Source organism: Epinephelus lanceolatus, chromosome 15, assembly GCF_041903045.1.
Source record: "Epinephelus lanceolatus isolate andai-2023 chromosome 15, ASM4190304v1, whole genome shotgun sequence".
NCBI classification, from domain to species: Eukaryota; Metazoa; Chordata; class Actinopteri; order Perciformes; family Serranidae; genus Epinephelus; species Epinephelus lanceolatus.
In genome coordinates, this window is record NC_135748.1 from 42,635,740 (window position 1) to 42,660,024 (window position 24,285).

Consider the following 24,285-nt stretch of genomic DNA (forward strand, 5'->3'; position numbering starts at 1 on the left):
AAATAAAGTGATTGATTGATTGATTGATTGATTGTTTTTCCATGATTTTGAGAGCTAATTTTATATACTTAGCGATTTGTTTAATCTTTCAAATTTGGCTCAGTGATTAATGACACATATTTCTGTGATGTGACAAACTTATAACAGACATTTGTTGCTGCTTTACACAGACTTTAAATAACAAATCATGTCTTTAACCTAGCTCCAAGGCATCAGAGACGGAGCTGACACTCTTTTTAAGCACCCAAGGATTACGGCACCCGACACAACAATCCTGTCCTGTTTAAACAATCCTCACAACCAAGATTAATTTTTTTTTCTTACAACACTTTTGATTATTTTCATCGGTGGACCCTTGTGGGCAAACAAATATGAGCAGTTTACCAGGTAATGAAGGACTGGACACATATTCTGACTTTATGACAGCTACAGAGGAGGAGTCACCATTTCTTCTCCTCATGGTTTTAGTAACATGAATTGTGGAGAATCTAACTGAGCTAACCATGTGTAGCATCTCCATACTAACAAAGTTTAAACATTTATATTTGTATCTGTGCCATCTAACTAACGTTAGCTCAAGTTGGTAGTCAGCAACCAGGTTTTATAAAAATGAACTGCCTGGCAACCAGACCAGGCCTGTAATTGAGACAGGCCGTTATTTGTCAAAATGTGCAGCCACACCAGAGAGACCAAAGAGACTGGGCATTTAATTGAAGTTTTACAGTAAATGTCAATACAGGCTGAAACATTCTCAATGTCTAATAAGTGATTTCCAAAATACAACTTGAGGAGTTTGAGCTTTTATCAGTCACAGTCAGACGGAGAGATCTCAGACTCCTCTGAATGAAGACAGTAAATTATATCATGCCACTTCTCAAACATGGAGGTACTAACATCTGTGTTTAAATTACGACAGACATGATGAAGCATTGTTGTTGCTATGCCAACAAGTCCTCATGTCTTTTTTTTTTTTCCTCTCTCTTTCTGTTCCAAAATGAGCCATACCAGTGTTTCGAGCATTTTCTGATCTGCAGCCTGTGTGGTTTGGTTCAGATTAGGCAGCTTTAACTGTTTGTTGAGATCCAGGAAAGGTTGTGATCATGGTTGGAAGAAACTACTGTTGATTGTTGGTAGAAGACCGGATGTGAAACATGGTCTCTGGTGTTTCTGACAGTTGGACATGTCTTTTTAATAATAACTCCTCCAAACTGACTCTAAACACCAGAGCCCCTCAGGGCTGTGTGCTCATCCCAGATACGTGAGCCACAAATGAGGTCAAAACTTACCTTCCCTCGTGGCTAAAATAACTGATTTTGTGCCAGTCACCACTGGGAACGCAGCAATGCCTCACTAAAAATCACCTGCTTTTGGTGGCAGTATCCATGCTGTAAAGGCAGTGATGCTTCACTAAAAAACTTCCACTTTTGGTGGCACAAACACAGTGATGCCTCGTTAAAAAAACCCTACATTTGGTGTCACAGTTGCCGTTAGAAATGCAGTTATGCCTCATCAAAAAACATCCTCTTATGGTGGCACTATCAGTGCTTGAAATGCAGGAATGCCTTGCTAAAAAACACCAGCTTGTGGTGGCACAATCGCTGCTGGAAATGCACTGATGCCTCACTAAAAACACCTGCTATGGGTGGCATTATGACCGCTGGAAACACACTGATGCCTCACTAAAAATCTGCTTTTGGTGGCACAATCCATGCTGTAAAAGCAGTGATGCTTCAGTAAAAATTTCCACTTTTGGTGGCACAAACACACCTGGAAACACAGCGATGCTTTGTTAAAGAAAAACCTACATTTGGTGTCACAGTTGATGCAGTGATGCCTCATCAAAAAACATCCTTTTATGGTGGCACTATCAGTGCTTGAAATGCAGTAATGCCTTGTTAAAAAACACCAGCTTTTGGTGGCACAATCACCACTGGAAATGCACTGATGCCTCACTAAAAACACCTTCTATGGGTGGCATTATCACCGCTGGAAACACACTGATGCTTTACTAAAAATCATCTGCTTTTGGTGGCACAATAGCAGCTGAAAACAAAGTGATGCCTCAGTTAAAAACACCAGCTTTTAGTGGCACAATCACCACTGGAAATGCACTGATACCTCACTAAAAACACCTGCTATGGGTGGCATTATCACCGCTGGAAACACACTGATGCTTTACTAAAAATCATCTGCTTTTGGTGGCACAATAGCAGCTGAAAACAAAGTGATGCCTCAGTTAAAAACACCAGCTTTTAGTGGCACAATCACCACTGGAAATGCACTGATACCTCACTAAAAACACCTTCTATGGGTGGCATTATCACCGCTGGAAACACACTGATGCCTCACTAAAAATCTGCTTTTGGTGGCACAATCCGTGTTGTAAAAGCAGTGATGCTTCAGTAAAAACTTCCACTTTTGGTGGCACAAACACACCTGGAAACACAGCGATGCTTTGTTAAAGAAAAACCTACATTTGGTGTCACAGTTGATGCAGTGATGCCTCATCAAAAAACATCCTTTTATGGTGGCACTATCAGTGCTTGAAATGCAGTAATGCCTTGTTAAAAAACACCAGCTTTTGGTGGCACAATCACCACTGGAAATGCACTGATGCCTCACTAAAAACACCTTCTATGGGTGGCATTATCACCGCTGGAAACACACTGATGCTTTACTAAAAATCATCTGCTTTTGGTGGCACAATAGCAGCTGAAAACAAAGTGATGCCTCAGTTAAAAACACCAGCTTTTAGTGGCACAATCACCACTGGAAATGCACTGATACCTCACTAAAAACACCTGCTATGGGTGGCATTATCACCGCTGGAAACACACTGATGCTTTACTAAAAATCATCTGCTTTTGGTGGCACAATAGCAGCTGAAAACAAAGTGATGCCTCAGTTAAAAACACCAGCTTTTAGTGGCACAATCACCACTGGAAATGCACTGATACCTCACTAAAAACACCTGCTATGGGTGGCATTATCACCGCTGGAAACACACTGATGCCTCACTAAAAATCTGCTTTTGGTGGCACAATCCGTGTTGTAAAAGCAGTGATGCTTCAGTAAAAACTTCCACTTTTGGTGGCACAAACACACCTGGAAACACAGCGATGCTTTGTTAAAGAAAAACCTACATTTGGTGTCACAGTTGCCATTAGAAATGCAGTGATGCCTCATCAAAAACACCCTCTTATGGTGGCACTATCAGTGCTTGAAATGCAGGAATGCCTTGCTAAAAAACACCAGCTTGTGGTGGCACAATCGCTGCTGGAAATGCACTGATGCCTCACTAAAAACACCTGCTATGGGTGGCATTATCACCGCTGGAAACACACTGATGCCTCACTAAAAATCATCTGCTTTTGGTGGCACAATCCATGCTGTAACGGCAGTGATGCTTCAGTAAAAACTTCCACTTTTGGTGGCACAAACACACCTGGAAACACAGTGATGCCTTGTCAAAAAAAACCCCTACATTTGGTGTCACAGTTGCCATTAGAAATGCAGTGATGCCTCATCAAAAAACATCCTCTTATGGTGGCACTGTCAGTGCTTGAAATGCAGGAATGCCTTGCTAAAAAACACCAGCTTGTGGTGGCACAATCGCTGCTGGAAATGCACTGATGCCTCACTAAAAACACCTGCTATGGGTGGCATTATCACCGCTGGAAACACACTGATGCCTCACTAAAAATCTGCTTTTGGTGGCACAATCCGTGTTGTAAAAGCAGTGATGCTTCAGTAAAAACTTCCACTTTTGGTGGCACAAACACACCTGGAAACACAGTGATGCTTTGTTAAAGAAAAACCTACATTTGGTGTCACAGTTGATGCAGTGATGCCTCATCAAAAAACATCCTTTTATGGTGGCACTATCAGTGCTTGAGATGCAGTAATGCCTTGTTAAAAACACCAGCTTTTGGTGGCACAATCGCTGCTGGAAATGCACTGATACCTCACTAAAAACACCTGCTATGGGTGGCATTATCACCGCTGGAAACACACTGATGCCTCACTAAAAATCATCTGCTTTTGGTGCCACAATAGCAGCTGAAAACAAAGTGATGCCTCAGTTAAAAACACCAGCTTTTAGTGGCACAAAAGCAGTGATACCTCACTAAATAACACCTCTTGTCTCTGGTACGCAGAGAAAATGTCACTGAGTGACCAGCAAATCAAATTTTTATTATTTCTGAAAATAATGTTTGACAGTATCAAATGACAGTTACATCCAGACAAGTCAGGCTGACATTTGTAACAGCAGACTACAATCTGAATCTCCAGACACCATAACTAAACTGTTTTTTGTCTCACTCCACCAAAATATGTCTAATCAGGATTTATTGATTTCAAAAGTGCCTGTTTTATCTTAAAGAGAAAACATCAGGACCAAAGAAAGCAAAGCATAAATAGCACAGTGCAGTATATGTTTAATAATGTTGCAGATTTTAAAGCTTTAGGATTCATTGTCTGCAAAAACAAGTTCACAGTATCTAAAACAAGTGGTCCTGTATATAAACCTCTCTCCCATCCATACTGAGAGCCTGTGGTTCTGGTGCTGACAGTGTACATGTGTTGGGATCATAACTAATTAAGAGTGGGCTTCAGGCTGGAGACAAATCTCTGCAAATGTAATGAAAGTTTACAAAACACTTGAGGAAGCTGCTGCAGAGTCGTCCCTCTCAACCTTCCTACTGTCTGAGCAGAATCAAATCCTGTGAGGAGAACGCTGCCCACTCTTCTCCCAAAAAAGAAAACACTCAACACAAGTTTGTCAGTGTTTAAGGTTGTGCAGCTTATTCTTTAGAAAGCCAGTACGATCCTTCCCACGTTTCCATGAGTGTCAGCCTTTTTTACATACTGCACGAACAAGGTTTTGGATGAAAGTGTCCCTGAGATGCTGTAAAAACTCCAAAAATAAGCTCGAGGAGGCAAAACAACTCCCAACAGGGAACCGCTCAAAAATTAATTTCTCATCCAGAGTTTAACGGCTTGAAAATAATTCAGGCTTTGACCAGAAATAAAAAGGAGGCACCCATAACAGCTGTCAGTATGAAGAATTTAAATATTCTCCATGATTTATGGAGTGCCACTCCTACAGGCTTAATCCAGTTATTCTGAGTGTGTTGCAAACAAAATTCTTATAGATAAAAAATGGGCTAATGGTGCAGCTCGTGGTGAACGTCAGTCAGGCCCCGCCGTCCCCAAAACCCAGATGAAAACAGATTATTCTTTGTTGTGTTGTGAAAGCAGAGCAGCATGAGCACATTAGCCAGCAGGTAGCCTCAAACAGACCATGCTGGCTGCAAGATGGTCTCTTCATTTTTACCATTAAGAAGCAGAGACACTGTGAGTCAGCCTGCCTCTGTTTTACTGTCTGATGCTGAGCTGCTGCTGCTGCTGCTGCTGTAGGGCCCCTAAAATATTTCCTCAACTGCCTCAAATCAATGATTCTCATGCAAGTCGGCTGTGGTAGTTTCTCTTTTTGGGGGGGGAAATAACCTGCTTTGAGAGAAGTGTGGATACGGTCCACCCACCCATACACACTATGCACCATTTTACGCGGGTTTATTGTTTCCATTTTATGGCAGTATGAAATAGGCTATCGATTTCACTTGTCCTATTTCAACTTTGGCCAAGATTGGATTTTTAAACGAGCTGGGCTGGGCATCTCCGGCCGACCCGCCTGGGAGCAGAGGATCACAGGGACCGTGTGACTCGCAGGTCGGAGTGCGCAAAGCAACGCGCCCCTGTGATTCATCCGCAGTTTCCAGACGTTGCGCAGGTGGAGGCGAAGAGGAGAGGAAGCAGCCGCTCAGGACGGACGGATGAGACGTTCAGGGATGTTCAGTACGCGCAAGATTTATTCCAGCTGAGGAACAAACAGTGTTTTTTCTCCACCCCTCGGTGTTGCATTGATTTGGAAGCGGTGGCTTCATTTGGCGCAGCTCTAACCCATTTTTCCTCCATGACAAAAGTTTGACTGTTAAAAAATGATGCTCTGCTCCGCTCCTGCTTTTTCATGCACTGCTGTGGATTCCGGCGTCAGCCTGAGCGGCCAGTCAGCACTTGAGAAATAGCTGCGAGTCTTTCGGTCTTAATTTCGGTGCCAGTTTGAACAAACAGAGGGCTTTTATTCCCGCACATCAGCTCCCCGGGATTGCATCCGTGTGAATTAATGTCGCACTCCATAATGGACTTCCTCGGACTGTACTTCTTGCAGCTGGCTCTTATTGGTAAGTTGAACACTTGTAATTCAGTCTAGTTGAACTTGTGCAAAATGAACGCGTTGTTCTGCGGCTGCTTGCTGCAGCTCCTGTCAGACCTGTTCCAGCCGGAGCTTCATGCTCATTAGTGCCACTGTTCTCTCTCCAGCCTGCTCTTTGCTAAAGTTGCATGATGAGATATTTCTTTTTCCTGCATGATGAGCCGGGTGTGTTCATGTGAACGGGTGCACTACAGGGTCCCGGGCAGAGCAGGGTTGTGGGTTTGTTAAAGGACCACACAGAAAGACCGCAAAATCTGATGTGATGTGTGACTGACAGTGATGAAGCGGCGGCACTCGCCGGATTTTCTCCACTCAGGAGATGCCTGCGTGTCTCCTCTCAGCCTGGGAGAGGGATTTTTGTGTTACCCTGCAGGCAGCAGCCCCGCACATCCTCCCGCACAGGCACACTCTGAGGTGAGGACGGATCAGTGGAGAAAAGAGCGCTTCACAAATGTTTTTTTATTTCTGCCACCAGAGCCGCTGCTGCTGCTGCTCCCGGTTTGACTGCGAAAATGCCAATGCAGACAAGTGTGTGTTAAAGTGTTTGTGTGCGCGCGCGCGTGTATCAGCCTATGTGGTTAGTTGCGTGCGTGCGCTTGTGCACCTGCCTTTGCAGGTGAATTGTGTTGTCTGTGTGTGTGTGTGTGTGTGTGTGTGTGCGCGTGCGTGCGGGGGGCGGAGCGGAGTGGCAGCCGGTGTGTGCGGTGTGTGGCGCGCGCCTGTGCGTGTGTGTTATGTGTGTGAGCGCGCACATTTGTGCACGTGCTTGTGTGTAAGAGGCATAAAACTGCCCAAAGTGGTGTGCAGAATGAAATCAAACAGTAAATTCATGAGCAGGGACCATCACACACACACACACACACACACACACACACACACACTCAGCTTTCTTTCTCCCTAAATCTATTAATCATGTCACCTGTACGCGTCTCATTGTGCCAGCTGGTGCAAGTCATTTCTAATGTCAGTGCTGTTTTCTGCTGGTCTCATTTAAAATTCATCTGTGGTACAAACTCCAGACTTTTTCTGATTCTGCTGCACTCTGTTCTGCAAAATTCCCCCACCATGGAGAGAAAAAAACCTTCCCGCAGAGCCGATTGCAGGCTGGAAACAGGACGTACGGACGGAGGGATTTGTATTTGTGAGATTTATAGCCTCGATGATGACAGCTCCACATCTCAGACTCCATTTCCCTTTGCTGCAGCTGTGATTGCAGATGCTCACGAGGCACACTGAGAGCAGCCTCGCACACTGGAAGTAAAATTCTGGGGCTCCCAGACGAGGTGTTCCTCCACCTTGAACCCTGAACACTAACATCACCCCATCTGCCACACTCCCCCCTGAAGGAAGTGGTGCCCTTATGTCCCTCTGTCGTCCCTCACATTTCACATTATATGTAAAATCTGTGTCACCATGCTGAGCTGTCACTCAAGACATGAGCAGGGTGGGTAAGTGAGAACAGGATGTGGGGGGGGGGGCAGTGAGTCGTAGTCTTTTCTCCACAGATATTCTCACCTTGTCAAAGAGATGTGTCAAAACAGCAGAGAGTCTCTCACCCAGGGCCTCATGATCCCGTCCATCAGCCACACAGGGAGGCCGACGCAGACAGGACGAAGGGGGGGGATCAGAGGAACTGAAGCAGCTTTAGCCTCAAGGTTAGAGAGGGGGAGACGGAGGTGGTCGGTCTCTTGGGGAACAAGGTGGTAAATACAAATTGGAAGTCTGGAATTTCCTTCTGAATCTGAGCAGCAGTGATGTGAACACTAGACGCAGGACGCCGATACGCCGAGTCGACTCATGTAAGACTGTTATGGTTTTGTTAATGTACGTTTGTGTTTGGCGTTAAGTGTAAATGCTCATATGTTGCTTTTGTGATGTGTTTTTTGTCATGCAAAGCGGAGCGCCTCTTGAATCATAAGTTAAATACCAGAAACACTTAGATAGTTGGGTTGCATTGAGCCCTCGAATGTGTGAAGTCATATTTATGACTCAGAAGCTTTAGTGGAGCACTTGAAGGCAGCATCACTTCCTTCAGCAACTTCTACCAAAGCATCCTTGAGCACTGCCTCCCAGGTGTTTGTTTGTTTTCTGGCTTAGCTATACATTCGAGGACCACCAGTCGGCAGCTCCTTACGAGGACCTTTCGGTTTAAGAGGACATTTAGGCTGTTGTGTGTGTGTTTGCATTCGGCTCTTTCCCCCCGAGCTCCTGCTGCAAATCTAAATATGCTCCTGTACAAGTTGCCAGGCCAAACAAGGCTTTAAAAATGCACGTGGTGTCCGGGCTGCAATAGTATCCGTCCAGTCTAATGAATGTCTCTTTCTGATGAAGCGAGGTGTATTAAGTGGATGTATGCAGGATTAGCATGCGCTGTTGTTGCATTTCGTTAACGTGCAGGGTAAAGTCATGCATTGAAAAAAGAAAGCTGGGGGAAATAAGCCTGTGTTCACTTCAGATTGAAATCAGCATATTTACTGCTCAGTCCTGTGATGCTTCAGTGATTATCTGCCCGCACCGCTCGGAACATTTTGCAGTCATTACTGTAATTAGTTGACCAGGTTTATCTGCATATTATTCTTCTCTAAGTGGTCGGCAGCAAATGAACACAGCCTACCTCGCCTTTTGCGACATGGCGGAGGGCTTATTCCATTTTAATATTGTGAATTGTGTTACATGCACAGCGGTAATTGGCTGGCAAGAAGTAATAATCATAAACATAAAGGGCCCACTACTTGAAGGTGGTATGCATATTTTCCCAGCGTGATTTTTGTGCTGATTGGTTCGTCACGGGGGCAGCAGTCGTGGAGGGAAGGTGTGAACAATTAAAGGGATGCGTTAAACTGCGGGGGCCCTTCACGAGGGCGAAGTGGCGCGGCCGTAGATTAGATTCATCAGGGTGGGGAGGCAGTATCACGTCCTGTGAAGAGGCCCAGCGGAGTGAAAAGGGCATCCACTGTTGATTTCACATCAGCCTGTTTTGGCAAACAGATGATTATGTGTAATTTGTTTCAAAATGGTAGCTGTCATCAGTTTCATTCAGAGGGGGAAAAGAAACACGTTGATCAAATTGCACATTCTAAAATTAAGCAGTCATTGAATTGTGAAAAGAAATGTTCAGACATTTTGTATTTTCACTATGAAATAATTTGGTGTAATTAGTTTTCCCCCAATCAGAGAGTCACGGCTAACGATAAAATCAAAGCAAACAATCGAGAACTCGTCAAAATAAAGGTCAGAGTGTGATACAGTATTTTAAATCAACACTTCAAAACAAAAACAGCATCCACCTCAGTGATTTCATACTGTAGCTAGTCCTGGTTTAGTCATTAATTATGTCAGGAAAGGGTCTGAAATCACTCACTGGAACTCGAGCAGTTCTGATTTCATATTTTGGGGACTCCGGAGCAAAGTTACCCAAAAGTAATTACGGTGTTGAATTTACGGCGCTGAGAATAAGCTGACTACTGATTACCATTCTTCACTAGGTAATTATTTACTGATTAACTTTCGTGTCCAGTTGAATAGATTTTTAAAGTAGTCCTTCCGTACTTTGCATTATGATTCACTGCAGTAAAATGATCTGAACAAAAGAAAAGCTTCAGATATTCTTAACACTGCTGGAATAATTGGATTCTTTTAAAGCAATGTTTTTCTTGTTTGTCTGAATTGTCCTCATCGTGCTTCTGCTGCAACAAGTGATGTGTGATCTCTGTGGGTTTCTTTCTCTTTGACATCAGCATGACTTTGTTTAGCTGTGAGCTACCTTGGACGACTAATCGCCATTAAGGATTTTCCATCAGAGAAAAAGTTCTTATAACTGAAAATGTGGCTTCATGGGATTCTGATGAATTCAGGCTTCTGTCAGTGTAAAGAAACGGGTCTGTCTGCCTCCTCTGAGATGGATGTCTGTCTGTATGGTTATTGAATATCAGTGCCAGATGGTGGATCTGGACTTAAGAATCAAAGCTTTACTCTAATGCTGGGGGGACTAACACTGCTGATGGTGGGGATTCGCTCCGATCCTTGTGCCAATACTGACCTTTTTTAGCAGATCGGGGTATCAACCATGGAGCGATTGATTCACATTAAGTACAGTCTCTTTATTTTCACTATCAGTAACACTCGTTCGGTCATGACGGGTCATTAACTCAGTTTTTAGAGCCACAGCGATGCCTGGCTGCATGATTTCAATTAGTTAGCACTGGTATCAGATTGGTACTATGCCTTATCGGCAGAATTGGTATCAAGAAATAAAAAATTGGATCAGCACAGAGTTTGATGACGGTGTGGACAGTAAAATGCAGTTTACTTCTCAAGTAGCAGTATTTTTCCATTGTGAAATGTTCTTGAAGCTGTGTTGATTGATTGGTGTCCACAAGGGGGAGAGAGAAATCAGACCAACCTGGTCTCACTCCGAAGTCGTCAAGTACCAGCGCTCGGTCAGTGACTTCTGGCGTCAGACACTGACGAAAAATGCCCTCCTTTCACGTCGGCATGATGCATGGATGGCGGTGTCAGGGGAAAATATGGTTAGAGAATGAAAGTTAAGGTGGCGGAAGTCAAAGTAGGCCGGGTGTGAGGGGTGGTGGATGGGTCTAACAACCACTGACTCTTACCCAGGAGGCCGGTGTTCACTTCCTGTAAGACTGTAAAGCCAGAGTAGTGTCTTTACAGTTCATGAAAGTTAATTGTAACAAAAGTCTACAAAAGTCTTGTTCAGTGTCTGTTTGGACCCAAAGATTCTCAAAGGAGTCGGGATTTCTGTTTTTCCAGGAAGGACATTTTGTTTTAATGGTTTTAGCCTGTTTGTAGCTAACGTAAATTAGCATTAGCATTATCACAATGAACCAAAGCAAAAAAATGCCCCGTCCACCTGGTCGCACTCCAAAGTTGTTGAATACTGTTGCTTGTTCAGTGACTTCCGGCATCAGACACTGGCGGAAAGAGCCATCCCTTCATGTTGGCATGATACACAGCCGGTCGTGGTTATTGTTAAATAGTGCTCTGTGGCGTCAAGGGGAAATGCAGCTGGACAACAGTGAAAGTTAAAGTGGTAGAAGTCTGAACAGTCTGGGCAGGAGGGGTGGTGGATGGTCCAACAACCACGGACTTTCACCCAGGAGGCCAGTGTTCACTTCCTGTAAGATTGTAAAGCCAAACCCTGTTCTTTTTTCCTAAACCCAACCACGTGTGTGTGTTGAAGGAAAAACCTCAGTTGGTGGTGTTGTACCGACGTAGTGCTTTTATTTTGAAAGAGACTGTATGCAAACTGTACATTTCCTGTGAAAACAGAAGTGTATTTTGAAAACAGACAATGCATGTAACAGGCTGAAGTTGACACGGCGTCCCAGAACGTCAACAACCAACACACCCAGGGTACCTTGGACGTCATATGTGGACGTGGAAAGTCCATGACCAAACGTGGACATGTGACGAGGTCATAGTGAGGATGATTTGGTTTATTAGGACACTGAGACTGATCTGTTTTGTAAATGTGGCGTTTGGTAACAAAATGGAGCGAACAACTTGTGTTGAAAAAGTTTACAGTGGGTTTATTTCACTTTGAATCGTCGTTCATGTAACAGCATTAATTAACGGATCTTTATAAAACGGTGAATTTTCAGAGTTTGGCGTGGGAGATATAATCATATGTATTTGAGAGTTTCACAGGACAGATAATACAGTGCACAGGGACAAAGACAGACGCTCTCTGGATTCTAAGATCTCCACACAAATAGCTTCCTAATGAGCGGCCCCACACACACACACACACACACTCGCACACACAAAGGACGGCCTCCCGTGTATCCAGACCGAACTCCTTCTGTCGCTCTCAGCAGTTATTCAGCCTCATCACTATGCTTTGTATGAGAATGAATAATTTTGCTCCTTGCATGTTTGGTAACCTTGAATTGTGACAGATAATATTATGGGTTTTTGCAAGTATGCGCTTTATGCATTTATTCTGACAAATCTGGAGCCCACCCCCTCACCACCACCACCCCCTACACATGTATAATTCATACTCACCCCTCTCCCTCACCGGGTCCCGTAGCTGCTGCAGCGCTGCACACTTTCTTGATTTCTCTTATAGTGGATACTTGTGTGTGCCTTCAAGTTCCTCTGACAAAGAGACGGGAGAAAATAGTGTCAGAGAATTACAGGAGCAAACATAGCAGGAAGAGGAGGATGTGAATGTGAATAAGCCGTGTGTGACAGTGAGAGAGGGGATTTATTTTTCCATGAGGCCGGGGCTGTCGTTGGGCATCGAACAGAGAGGAGATATGTATCCTCTGTAGAGCCCGGTCGCTCTTTAGATCCCCAGTGCGTCGGCTCAGTTTGGAACCTCGGCTTAACTGTGCTGCCCCTTTGAATTTCGTTTATCAGCCTTCCCACGGTCATGGAAAACCTGGAAGGGTCAAGGAATTTCACAAGCTCATTTTCCAAGCCTGGAATAAGTAAAAGTCATTGGAAGTCTTGGAAAACTCATGGGATTTTCTTGTTGTTACAGTAATCAGTGGCACGGTGGTGCAGTGGCTAACATTACCGCCTCACAGCAAGAGAGTTCCTAGTTCCAACCCTGGGGTGGGGGAGCCTTTCTCTGCGGCGTTTGCATGTTCTCCCTGTGTCAGCGTGGGTTTCCTCCAGGTGCTCTGACATGTTCTCCCTGTGTCAGCGTGGGTTTCCTCCAGGTGCTCTGACATGTTCTCCCTGTGTCAGCGTGGGTTTCCTCCAGGTGCTCTCACATGTTCTCCCTGTGTCAGCGTGGGTTTCCTCCAGGTGCTCTGACATGTTCTCCCTGTGTCAGCGTGGGTTTCCTCCAGGTGCTCTGACATGTTCTCCCTGTGTCAGTGTGGGTTTCCTCCAGGTGCTCTGACATGTTCTCTCTGTGTCAGCGTGGGTTTCCTCCAGGTGCTCTGACATGTTCTCTCTGTGCCAGCGTGGGTTTCCTCCAGGTGCTCCAGCTTCCTCCCACAGTCCAAAGACACGCAGGTTAATTGGTGACTCTAAATTGTCCGTAGGTGTGAATGTGAGTGTGAATGGTTGTCTGTCTCTATGTGTCAGCCCTGTGATAGTCTGGTGACCTGTCCAGGGTGAACCCCGCCTCTCACCCAGTGTCAGCTGCGCACTTTCTTGAGTTCTGCTAAAACATAATCTATTACTGGAAAGTGTCTGATATGATGTTTCCATGTTAATATCTGATCAATAACAACCCCTAAAAACTGATACCATGAATTTAGTTTGCTTAATATATCCTGAAATTAATATTTTATCATGGGTCCTTGAAAAGTCCTGGAACAGTTTTGAAATCCTGTCCATGAAAATGTGTGGAAACCTTGAATTTCCTCTTCCCCGTTTGTTGTTTATCCCCGACACCTGTTGGTTTACATCCCCAGCGTACAGACGGTGGAAATGGCTCGCCCCAATCTACACCTCCCATCGTCACATTTGCAGATATCATTTTTGACACTCGATCCATCTTGTGTGATTGATTTATTGATTTAATTTGTCAACTGTCTCCTGGCTGAGATAATGCTTCGGCTCCAAAGTTTGTAGGAACACTGCCTTCCTTCTCTGTCATTATGACTCAACAAAAGAGCTGAGAATTCAGATAGCTGTGGGAGCGTTTCACTGGTGACTGGCTGACATTTATAGGCGGTTGTTCTCTGCCATCGTCCTGGTTTTCTCACTGCACCGTGTTATCTCTGCCAGGACATGTAATACTGTATGTACAAAGAGCAGATGGAAGCAATTACAGGCCATCGGCAGCGGAGAAAAGAGCTAAATGGAGGCCCCTAAGATGGAGATAAACATTCCCTGGAATAGAAGGAATCAAACTGCAGCACTGACGCTGGTTGGGAGGATTTTGTGGGGTGAAACCAAAATGACAGTGCTCCTTATTATGTTAAAACCCTGTCATTTCCACTAGCTTTTGTTGAGGGACGATTATGCCACAGAGACAATTACCCTGCCCTTGCCTCTCTGAAAGGATATGGCATTTACTGCCACTGTATTCCATAGCCAGACGTTTAACTTTGTAATGAAAAGGCTGCAAAATGGTCCAGGCTGATTGTGAGAAAGCCTAAAAGGCTGCAATTAATCAGAAGAAAAAGTTTTGTGAGTGGGGGGAGAAAGGTAGCACGGAGTTGGCTCGGCAGAGAGAATGACAAGTGGTAATGAAACAAGCTAGCACAGCTTCAAGGCCCTTCATCAAGTGTTCTCAGTACTTAAAGCCTCTAAGTGTGTCTGTCAGTGTGTTTTTAAGTATAAGGAACTTTCAGTGTCTCATTGCGTCTGGTGCGAACCATTATCCGGACCCATACAATAAAAGCTCTCATTACTCCAGCGTTTTATTGAGAGAAGCGCTGGAGGTGGCAATCATATTCTCATCTCGCAGAGATGGAGCCGACATAAAAATATCGCTGATAATCACCGAGCCTCTGCTTCTCTTTGCATGATTCCATGTGTTAATCACACTTGCTGTCCCAGTGCTGCACATGCGACTGTCACAGGTCGGTCTGAGCTTCAGTCTGTGCCGCAGGTGTGATGATGGTTTTACATCTGAGACTTTAGTGTGATGGATCCATTTTAAGCCACTGATTTAACCCATAAAGTGTTTGAGTTAAGCAGCAGAGACAAATGTCCAAAATCCTCAAATGCTAAAAAAAAAGAGATAGAAAGGATAGAATTGTAATAGTAATGACTAATGGGGAGGAAGAAAATAAATAATATCAATAAATAAAAAAGAATAATAGTCAGTGGAAATGGTTCATTTCTTCATAGAGTCAGAGCACATGTCAGCAGGCGAGGTGGACGGTCAGAGATCCATTAGAGGTTCCCATGTTCTCAGGAAGACTTCCCTCTTATATTTCAGTATCTAAGTACGTTGTTCCAGTTGTAGTGTATCACTCAATATTTGTTTGAACAAGTTAAATGTTGGGGGTGTTTACTGGTTCCAGTTGAGCAAAATACACACTATACATGGTCTGTTCAGTTCCCAACCATAGAGGTAGTGTACTGGCGAAATGTCAGATTGAATCCTCAAGACTTAAACAGTCCGGTCATGCACCTCTTTCCAAAAATGTTTTAGTTTTCTGCATTGCTAGAAAACATGAATGACTGACCCTGTACGTGTTTTACATCTGTGGCATTCAGAGGATGAGTTAGAATATATCGTACTTAGACGTAACATCCTGTGCATACATTTATAAATTTAATTTATAATAATTCTCTTCAATTATTTAGTTACAAGACGATGAGGTGAGGACATCCTGACATATACTTCCCCACTGATCATCAGTAAACTCACGGCACTAATCTTTCTGCCATACAGGAGGAACTGTGATGTTCTAACAGAGCGCTGTAGATTAGGGACATTTTCCCCTTCAATGATGTGGAAGATTTGTTTTAAATATCATAGATAAGCAAATGTACAGGGCAATGAACTGATGACAATTCCGTGGTCAAAGTTCAAGGTTACTGTGACCTTATGTTTGTCTCATTCTCATGAACACAATATCTCAAGAAGGCCTAGAGGGAGTTTCCTCAAATTTGGCACAAACATCCACTTTGACTCATGAATTTGGTGGTCAAAGGTCACTGTGACCTCACAAAGTGTTTTTGTCCATAACTCAAGAATTCAGACACTAATTCTGACCAAACGTGACACAAATGTCTAACAGGATCAAATAATGAAGGTCACACATTAACCACAGCATTGTTACATACGAACATACAAATGTAACGTATCCGTGGTTTGCAGAAATGAACAGTGCCAAGGTTTTCTTCTGGCGACTGTGTTGTTTATACCAACAGGAAATGATCCAATATTTGCTCTGTGATCTAACAGACTGTGACTTTGTGATGATGCTCTGAACATTTTTGATTTTCTGTTGTGTTCCTGGAGGTGTTTCACCACCATCCATAGTCAGATTCCTTTTTATTTGCAGCTTTGAGCAGCTCCTTCGTTTCCTTTATGTGTTGCATTGCATTGCATCAACAGCACACTCAAAAATCAGGCGTCTTTAGTTTGTATACTGACTGCTGTGAGTGTGCTGCACTTAATTTTGTCACTTCTTCAGTGTGAACACTCAGAGCCTGCCCAGAAGCAGAGTGTACTGTAGCTTGGAATTGGGACACGCTGCATGTCTTTAACCTGAATATGATGGCAGCTGGACAAATCTGCAGCCATCACTTAACATTTGCCTTCTTTGTTTTCTCGACCCAGATGGCGATGGGAACGCTAGCATCAAAACTATGTTCTTTTTTCTGGCAGAACTTTTGAAGTGGGTAAATGTTCAGAGACTAGACATGTCTGTCTTTGTGGATGGCAGAGTTCACGATACAGAATGAGCCTGTTCCTCCGTCTGTCCACACGACCCATCCTCATTCAGAAGTCGTCAAATACGGCCGCTTGGTCAGTGATTTCCACGTCAGACACTGACGAGAAAAGATATCCTTTCGTGGAGGTATGATACACCACCAGACAGCATTAGAAACTGACATCACAAAACAACCTAACTTCAGGAGCTGGACAGTCCCTATATTTGGGGTGGAAGGGTCCAACCAACACCAGACTTTCACCCAGGAGCTCGCTGTTTGTGTCCTTTATGAATGTTGGGTCAAACCATGATGTTTTTTCCTAAACGTAACCACATGCGTTCGTTACACAAGGAAATAAATGTCATTACAAGTTGTTAGTTTATTATAAAGAAGACTGTCTGAACCTAAAAAGCAGAGACATTTCCTGTGAGAGTAGAAGTGTATTTTTAAAGACATGATACGTGTAGGCGCAAATTGACACAGCGTCCCCGAACGTCAACAACAGACGCACCCAGGGTACCGCTCACTTCATATGTAGTTGTCAGAAGTCCACTGAACGAGCGGCTATATGTGTAGGAGAGAGATTATGTTGGTCTGCAGCAGGCATGTTCAAAATCCAGCACAGGGAGCAATCGTGGCCCTCGGAGAGGTTTTAAACGGCCCCCTGCTTGTCTCGCACAATAGATGTGGCGGCCATTTGATATTGTTTAATCAAGCAAGATCACTTAGCATTTTTCAGTTTTCCCCTCTCATGGTCGGACTAACATACAGTTTATCATCACGCGTCAAGTCAGAGCTACGCAGGCAAAACTTGTGTCTTTTGATAAAGAGACGATAAACAGACAGACAAACCAAGAGAGATACAACTGACGCCAGAAGTCACTGACCAAGCTTTTGATGATCTCAGAGTGAGACCATGTTGCTTTAAACATGTCCAGTTAGCCCAGTTTAACCAACAGGAGTGTTGCTGGCTCATGTTAGTTGTTTGGTTGGCACAGAGAACATAAACTCGTAACATGAAAGCTTCTCTCATAACGTCATTATTGCAGACGTTGACTGGACAGAATCATCTGTCAATTAGATAAGAAATTCATTATGTGAGGAAGTGGTGGAGCCGAAATATCCGTCAGGAGTAGAGAGAGAAACAGTGGAAATGTTTGTGTGGTCCTGAAATCAACTGCTTCGTGGAACAAGACAGAAAAGCTGTTTTTGTTTGGGCTCAGAGCTGCCTTGTAAAACAGGTTTAAAAAATCTCTCCCACTGTACGGCAGGCAGATTATTATTGTAGCAGCAGGATTGTCTTTGAGGATTATGAATGCTCCTTTTTGTAAACAAGTGTGGCTTTTCTCTGAGTTTGGGTTTATTTTAATGAAAAGAGTAGCTTATATCACTGATGCAAAGGTTTCCATTAATGCAGGAGCTGCAGATATACCACAGATAATTACGTGAGATGGGGGGCTATCCATCTCTCCCTGCCACAGCTCACATCTAGGTTAGGTCATATTAAAGGAGGAGCTCTTCCACTCTCCGGCTTACTTTTCCCTGAGAACTCCCAGAGAGCAGATGGAGAGCAGAGATCCCCGTCCAGAGCAGGAGCCGAATCGAGATGACATCCTGCAGCCTCTTCTGCAGGGGCCCCGGGATCTGGGGAGCTAATTGGTTTCTAATCAGAGCTGCAGTTTCAGCGGTGGTGTTCCGCTCAGCCTGTTGAGATAGAAACAGAGGAAGAGTGTGAAATCGGGACTCAGGAATCAGGTTCAGCGCCAGGCTGTCAAGTGACGACGCCAACGGGAGGTGGAGGAGGATGGGGATGTGTAGAACGGGCCAAATCGCAGCAGGCGATCCACCCAGCCTGTCTCCAGTATGTGCCAGATAACATTTATGAGGGCTAATGAAAGAGTGTGCGGCTCGACACTCTTACATGATTTCTGTTCTGTACTCGCCAGCCGCTCAGCTGATTATATCTTTGTGTCTTGCATGTTCCACGCCATCACTCGGGCTGGCTGAAAAACGAGCAAACAGAAAAAACTCCCAACAAAAGTTGGAAGATGTTCAAGATTTCATAAAGATACAAGATGCAAAAAGCAGTTTATTGGCAGCGATGATGGGGCACTTTGTGTCTTGTCTCATTTCCCAGAATATTTATCACAGAACGTCTGATTTAAGCACCGAGCTTCAGCGTGCTCTGTTTCTGCATTAAAATGATATTCAACACGTACCTTATGTTATAGAATATCCATCTGAATGTTTCTGTGACCTTGTGTTTGTGCAAACAAATCACAGCATCCGGCTAAAAAACGGCGTCTCAGTGATGTTTGATTTTAATCCATACGGAGTTGTTTCAGGGAAACACGCTTCCAAATATAAAAGGCCTCATATTCTCTAAATAGAAATCGTTAGGTAACTGGTAGTTGGAGCGCTTCACTTATCTGCACTGAAAATGAGGAACTACAATAAGAAAAAGTCAACTTCTCTGCTAAAGTTTCTGCACGTTAAAACTTAAGAAAAAAGGTCAACCACGACTCCCAAGTTTGGTCTGACACGTCCAATTAGAGAAGTTATAATTCACCACTTAAAATGAAGTCACTTCTAGATTAAAGGTCAGCTTTGGTTGAATTCAGCAGCTGTGGCAGCGTGTCATTCGTCATGGCAGCAACAGATTGTTGAGTTTGACAACAACATCTTGACACTAACGTTAGTCAGGTAGCTAACGTAATGCTACATTAATAGAGTGCTGACTACACAGATAACAACAAGTTAAAAAAGTGAACAATGTTGAAGAACAACACTCATCAGCTACATTCAGTCTGTCGGCAGATCTGCTCCCAAACAGTCTTAGTTGTGAGTTTCTGACTGACGCACAGCAGCTAAAGGAGCAGCAGTGATTTCAACTAGAGGCACTTGGACAGGCCGCACAAAAAAGCCAGGTGCTCTGAAATAGACGTTGGGTGCTGCACTTTTCTTTTTCTCTAGGCGACTGGGTTCTCATATTGAACAACTGAATAAAGACGCCGGCACTGATAAAAAAAAAAAAAACAACTCAGTGTCAACACATACCTAAAGATTTGTATTGCCAAAGACTGCTTCTCTGTAACTGTTGTGCACATGATCAGGATGAAGAATTGAACTTTTATTTAATCGACAGAAGACAGCAAGCCATATTATTGCCACTTCTCAAAACACAGATGAGAGATTGTAACGTCTAGGACTTTAGTCAACCAAAGAAAATCTTGGTCGACTAAAGTCACACATGATCTTCAACTAATCGATTAGTTGTGGGGAAAAAAAAAAAAAAATATCTGCACATTATTTTTACTTCTATGATGGTGTGTCTGTGTCACTCTGCAGTTACACCTCCAAAACACTAGTCAGCGGTGGAGGACTGTGTTAAGTGCTGTAAAGTTTAGTTGATTCAAAACACACATTAAACACACATTAAACATGGCTTAATAGAGACAATTTCAAACACAAGTACACAAACCGGCTTCACTATAAATCGCAGAACTGACAGACAAACACTTGTCTTTATCTGGACACATTTCCCCCACCAATACAACATGCTAACGTTATTAGCACAAGTCTGTGGCATTTTACATTGAATAAAGTAGCCTAGCGATCTTTTCCTCTTCTCATATAAAACCCGGGACAACAGCAACATGTAACAAAGGTAACGGCACATAATTCAGCTCCATTACAACTCACAACATTCACCGACAAAACAACTGTCTTATACTAAACATGTTTTCCAAACAAATACAACATGCTAACGTTATTAGCACAAGCCTATGGCATTTTACATTGTATAAATTAGCCCAGCAGCTAGCAGAGATTTCCTCTGCTCATATGAAGCCAGGATAAATCACACACGACTTAAAATGCTATTTTAGTGGAGGCTTTATTGTCTTCACAATTTATTGTTTCTTATCTGTGAAATTAAAGTAAACCAAAGCTTCGTTTCCACTGAGGGAAATGGTTTCAGCTTACAGAGACAGACAGGAGGTCTGCGTCACCACGACGCTGAGCGTGAGCGTGAGGGTGGGCGAGTCCAACTTTCTGTCAACAACGGGGGTGTTTTGAAAACACACAATTTGGTTGGGCGAGAGCATAGCGACCAAATAATCGACTAGTCGAATAGGAGACTACAGCCCTAGTAACTTCTTTGTGTTCAAACTACAGCAGACATGATGAAGCATTATTGTTGCTATGCAAAATGAGTCCTTAATGCCTAAATCATTATTATTTTGATTATTATTTTGTCTTTGTGTTCCAAAATGAGCCATACGAGTGTTTTGAGTGTTTTCTGATCTGCAGCCTGTGTGGTTTGGTTGAGATTAGGCAGCTTTAACTGTTTGTTGAGATCAAGGAAAGGTTTTGATCATGGTTGGAAGAAACTACTGTTGATTGTTGGTAGAAGACCGGATGTGAAAGGTGGACCCTGGTGTCAAAGTCAGAGACATTTTGACAGTTGGACATGTCTTTTTAATAGCAAGTCCTCCGCATTGACTCTTAACACCAGAGCCCCTCAGGACTGTGTGCTCATCCCAGATACGTTCGCCACAAAAGAGCTCAAACGTTCCTTCTCTCATGGCTAAAATACATGATTTTGGTGCCACAGTTGCTGCTGGAAATGCAGTGATTTCTCGTTAGAAAGCACCCTCGTATGGTTGCACTATCCTCGCTGGAAATGCAGTGATGCCTCACTAATAAAAAAGGTGCATTGCCCTGAAAAACGACCCCGTGTGCGGAGCTTTTTCTCAGGCCGCCACATGCAGCCTCTTACACTCTGTATTTGTGGGAACAATTGAAAAAAGATGTTAGCGCTCAGAAATAATAAGCAATGTGGACACAGACCTGAGGGCTGATAATTCTTTGTGGGTTTGTCAATACAAGCAGCGCTTCTCAAATTACATCTGTTAGTTGATATAGAAATATTGATTGAACACTGAACAGAAGATATTTTTCCTCCTGACTGATTTACTGCGACTTCAATAATCACTGACTCATCAGAGTGACGGGTGCGACGACCTCAGCTGCGTCAGAGGAGTGGCAGGAGGGCAGGTCTGACAGCAGAGCCTAGAGTAGCACACTGGAGCTTTAGATAGAGGAGAGCAGAGAAACCTGTCGGAGACGTCAGCAGTGACGGAGTTAAACTTGTCGTATTAAACTATCAGTACGTTGATGTCCTCCAGGCCGCGGCGTGGATTCCATGTGACTATCATACGCCACTTTTTGCGGGTCTCCAGTTAAGCTCACAATAAGACGGGGCAGCCCTTCCTATCTGCGCTCAGTGGATCATCTCCCTTTAGCTAAGCTGATAAATCCTGCCTTCAAGGTCTTTTTGTTCCAGCACATCTAAATACAGTTTTTTTTTTTAGACTTATTTCAAAGGGGATTTTCGAGGGTCGTGATTGACATGCTACACACAATGTAAAAAGAAATTAGTTGCTTTTCTTTCCCCGTTTCATCTCGGGCATGTTTGCATTTCGCCGGTGGGATTACAGATCTGTGTCTCTGTTTTCTCTCTTACAGGAGTGGACGCATAACATGTCGTGTAAACTCTCTCACACTGCTTTTTATATTCACCGTGAGGTCAACCAGGCTGCTGCTGTTTTATACCGTACATAAAACTCTATAAATCTGAGTGATTAAATAGATAAAAACCTGATCTCATCGCTCTGAACATGCTCTTTTTTTTTAAAAGACAGAGACCTGAAGATTAGTCGAGCCAATAAAACTTAGGTGAGGGAGCTTAGTAACACAAGAATGAATGTAAATAGGATTCAGCCGCAATGAAAGGTACAAAGTGGTCTAATTAAATCCCTCTCGATGTGAATTCAATTTCCCCAGGCCTCACGGCATCCTGTCAGTGACAAAGAGAGCTGCCTCTCTTTGTCTTCCGATGAGTAAATTCCAGTTGGGCGCTGGGCGTGTTGGTGTGCCAGTCAATCACAGTCACAGCCTGCGATTTAAAGATGATGACCGGGGCAATATATTGACCGCAGACCTCTCTGTGCCACTCATTTGGAACAATAGACAGTTAACAGATATTGATTTTCTTTATATGTTGGTTGAGTGAGACAGCTGGTTCGTTTAGGAGCTGGCCACTTGCGAGCACGTGGCGCTAATCGCTCGGAGGGTCTTTCGAAAATATTGATAACACGCACACAGCCCTTTGTGCTGAAGCAGCTTCTCCAGCCAATTAACACCGGCATCCACTGCTAAAGTGATTTTTATCTCGTCTGATAATTGAAAATATTTCCCCCTGGTGGGATCCATTTCACATCATTACAATCTGCCAGTCCCTCGAATTTATTTTTTAGTAGCAGCTGTAAGATGATCAAAGTGAGAACAGTGATGCGGAGGAGGACAGACAACACCTACACCTGTCTTAATCCGATCGGGCCTCTGGAGCAGAGGTAAGAGAAAGACAGACTGCAGTTACACACCAGCGACGCCTCACACCACAGATGCACACACACTTGGATTTTTTCTTCAAATCGAATTACTGATGCCTGCTGCGATGGCCGGCGTCTGCGTGGCCCCTGACGTCGTCTGCGGGGGGAGAGCCTCATTTATTTTGAGGAGAGTTTTTTTTCTAAGACACGCTCTCTCATGTGGAACAGTGAATATGAGATATAAAACCCGCCTGCCTCGTGACTTTGGGCCATGGCGAGATCAAACGACAGAGTGACGGGGGGGGAAGAGCCGAGAGATAGACGAGAGGAGAGGAAGAAAACCAAAGACAGAGTGCGGGGGAAATAGTGGAGGTTTCTGCAGGACGACTGCCGGCTCACCCTTCGTCCCTTCGGTCAGCGCACGTCTCATCTTAAGGTTTAATTTGCTGGTTTTAACTCCGTCCGGCGCCCCTCCCCCTGCTCTGTGTGATCCTGGATCCTCGCCCTTCATGACTGCAGGCCTTCCTACTGAAGTGTGACCCAGCCCACTCCCATTGATCTGAGATCACTCGCCATCAGGCCGCTGACCTTTCACAGATTGCAATTATTTGATAATCCACCTCATCATCTGTCCTGCAGTTGGTCAGGTGTTACAGTTTTCACTGGTGCTGGAGTAGCCGCACAGCTGTTGGCGTTTTCTTGGCTTCAAACACTATCAAAGCTCGGCCTTTTTTTTTTTTTTTTTTTTTTTGAGGCTGTTTCGCTGCTCCTTAATAGCGCCGCTGTCGAGGAGATGAAGGATTATGAGCAGATAGCCTCTGAGGTCAGAGCTACTTGACTTACTCACTCGATGGTATCTGGGTAAGGTAATGGACACGGTCTCCCAAAACGAGAAAGTTGGATGGCGCCGCTGCAGCAGATTGGCTATCATCGCCACATCCAGCGAGGCAGCAGATAAAGTGAAAGCTCGTCCTGCCCCGTCAGCTGCTGTGACCTCTTGTCTGATCAGCAACCTGAACAAACCCAGGGTTACATGTTCACACTGTGGAACCAAACGCCGTCCCATCTTGATAACCACTAGATTGGATGAAAGCCGTGGAGCCGCAGAATGATGCTCCTCAGTGTCCCCCGGCCTTTGTGGGGTTCACAAGGTTTCAGCCCCCATCAATTTAAGGACTTACACAGTGTTCCGGTCCTCCAGTGCTCTGGGAGCTGTGTTGTAGTACACTCCTGAGCAGAGGGGGGCTAAGAGCCCAAAACGCATTATGAGACCAAGAGGCTGGCCTCAGA

The 24,285-nt window shown here is 44.2% G+C and overlaps 1 protein-coding gene across 1 annotated transcript in view; it reads left to right on the top strand.

The window, feature by feature from the left end:
* Positions 1-5,500: 5,500 nt before the first annotated feature.
* Positions 5,501-24,285, top strand: part of gfra4a (GDNF family receptor alpha 4a) — a 273,372-nt gene continuing 254,587 nt past the window's right edge. Inside the window, exon 1 of the mRNA XM_033642931.2 lies at positions 5,501-6,245. Coding sequence (XP_033498822.1) covers positions 6,188-6,245 — 58 coding nt within the window. The 5' untranslated portion in view covers positions 5,501-6,187. The remainder of the gene's footprint in view (positions 6,246-24,285) is intronic.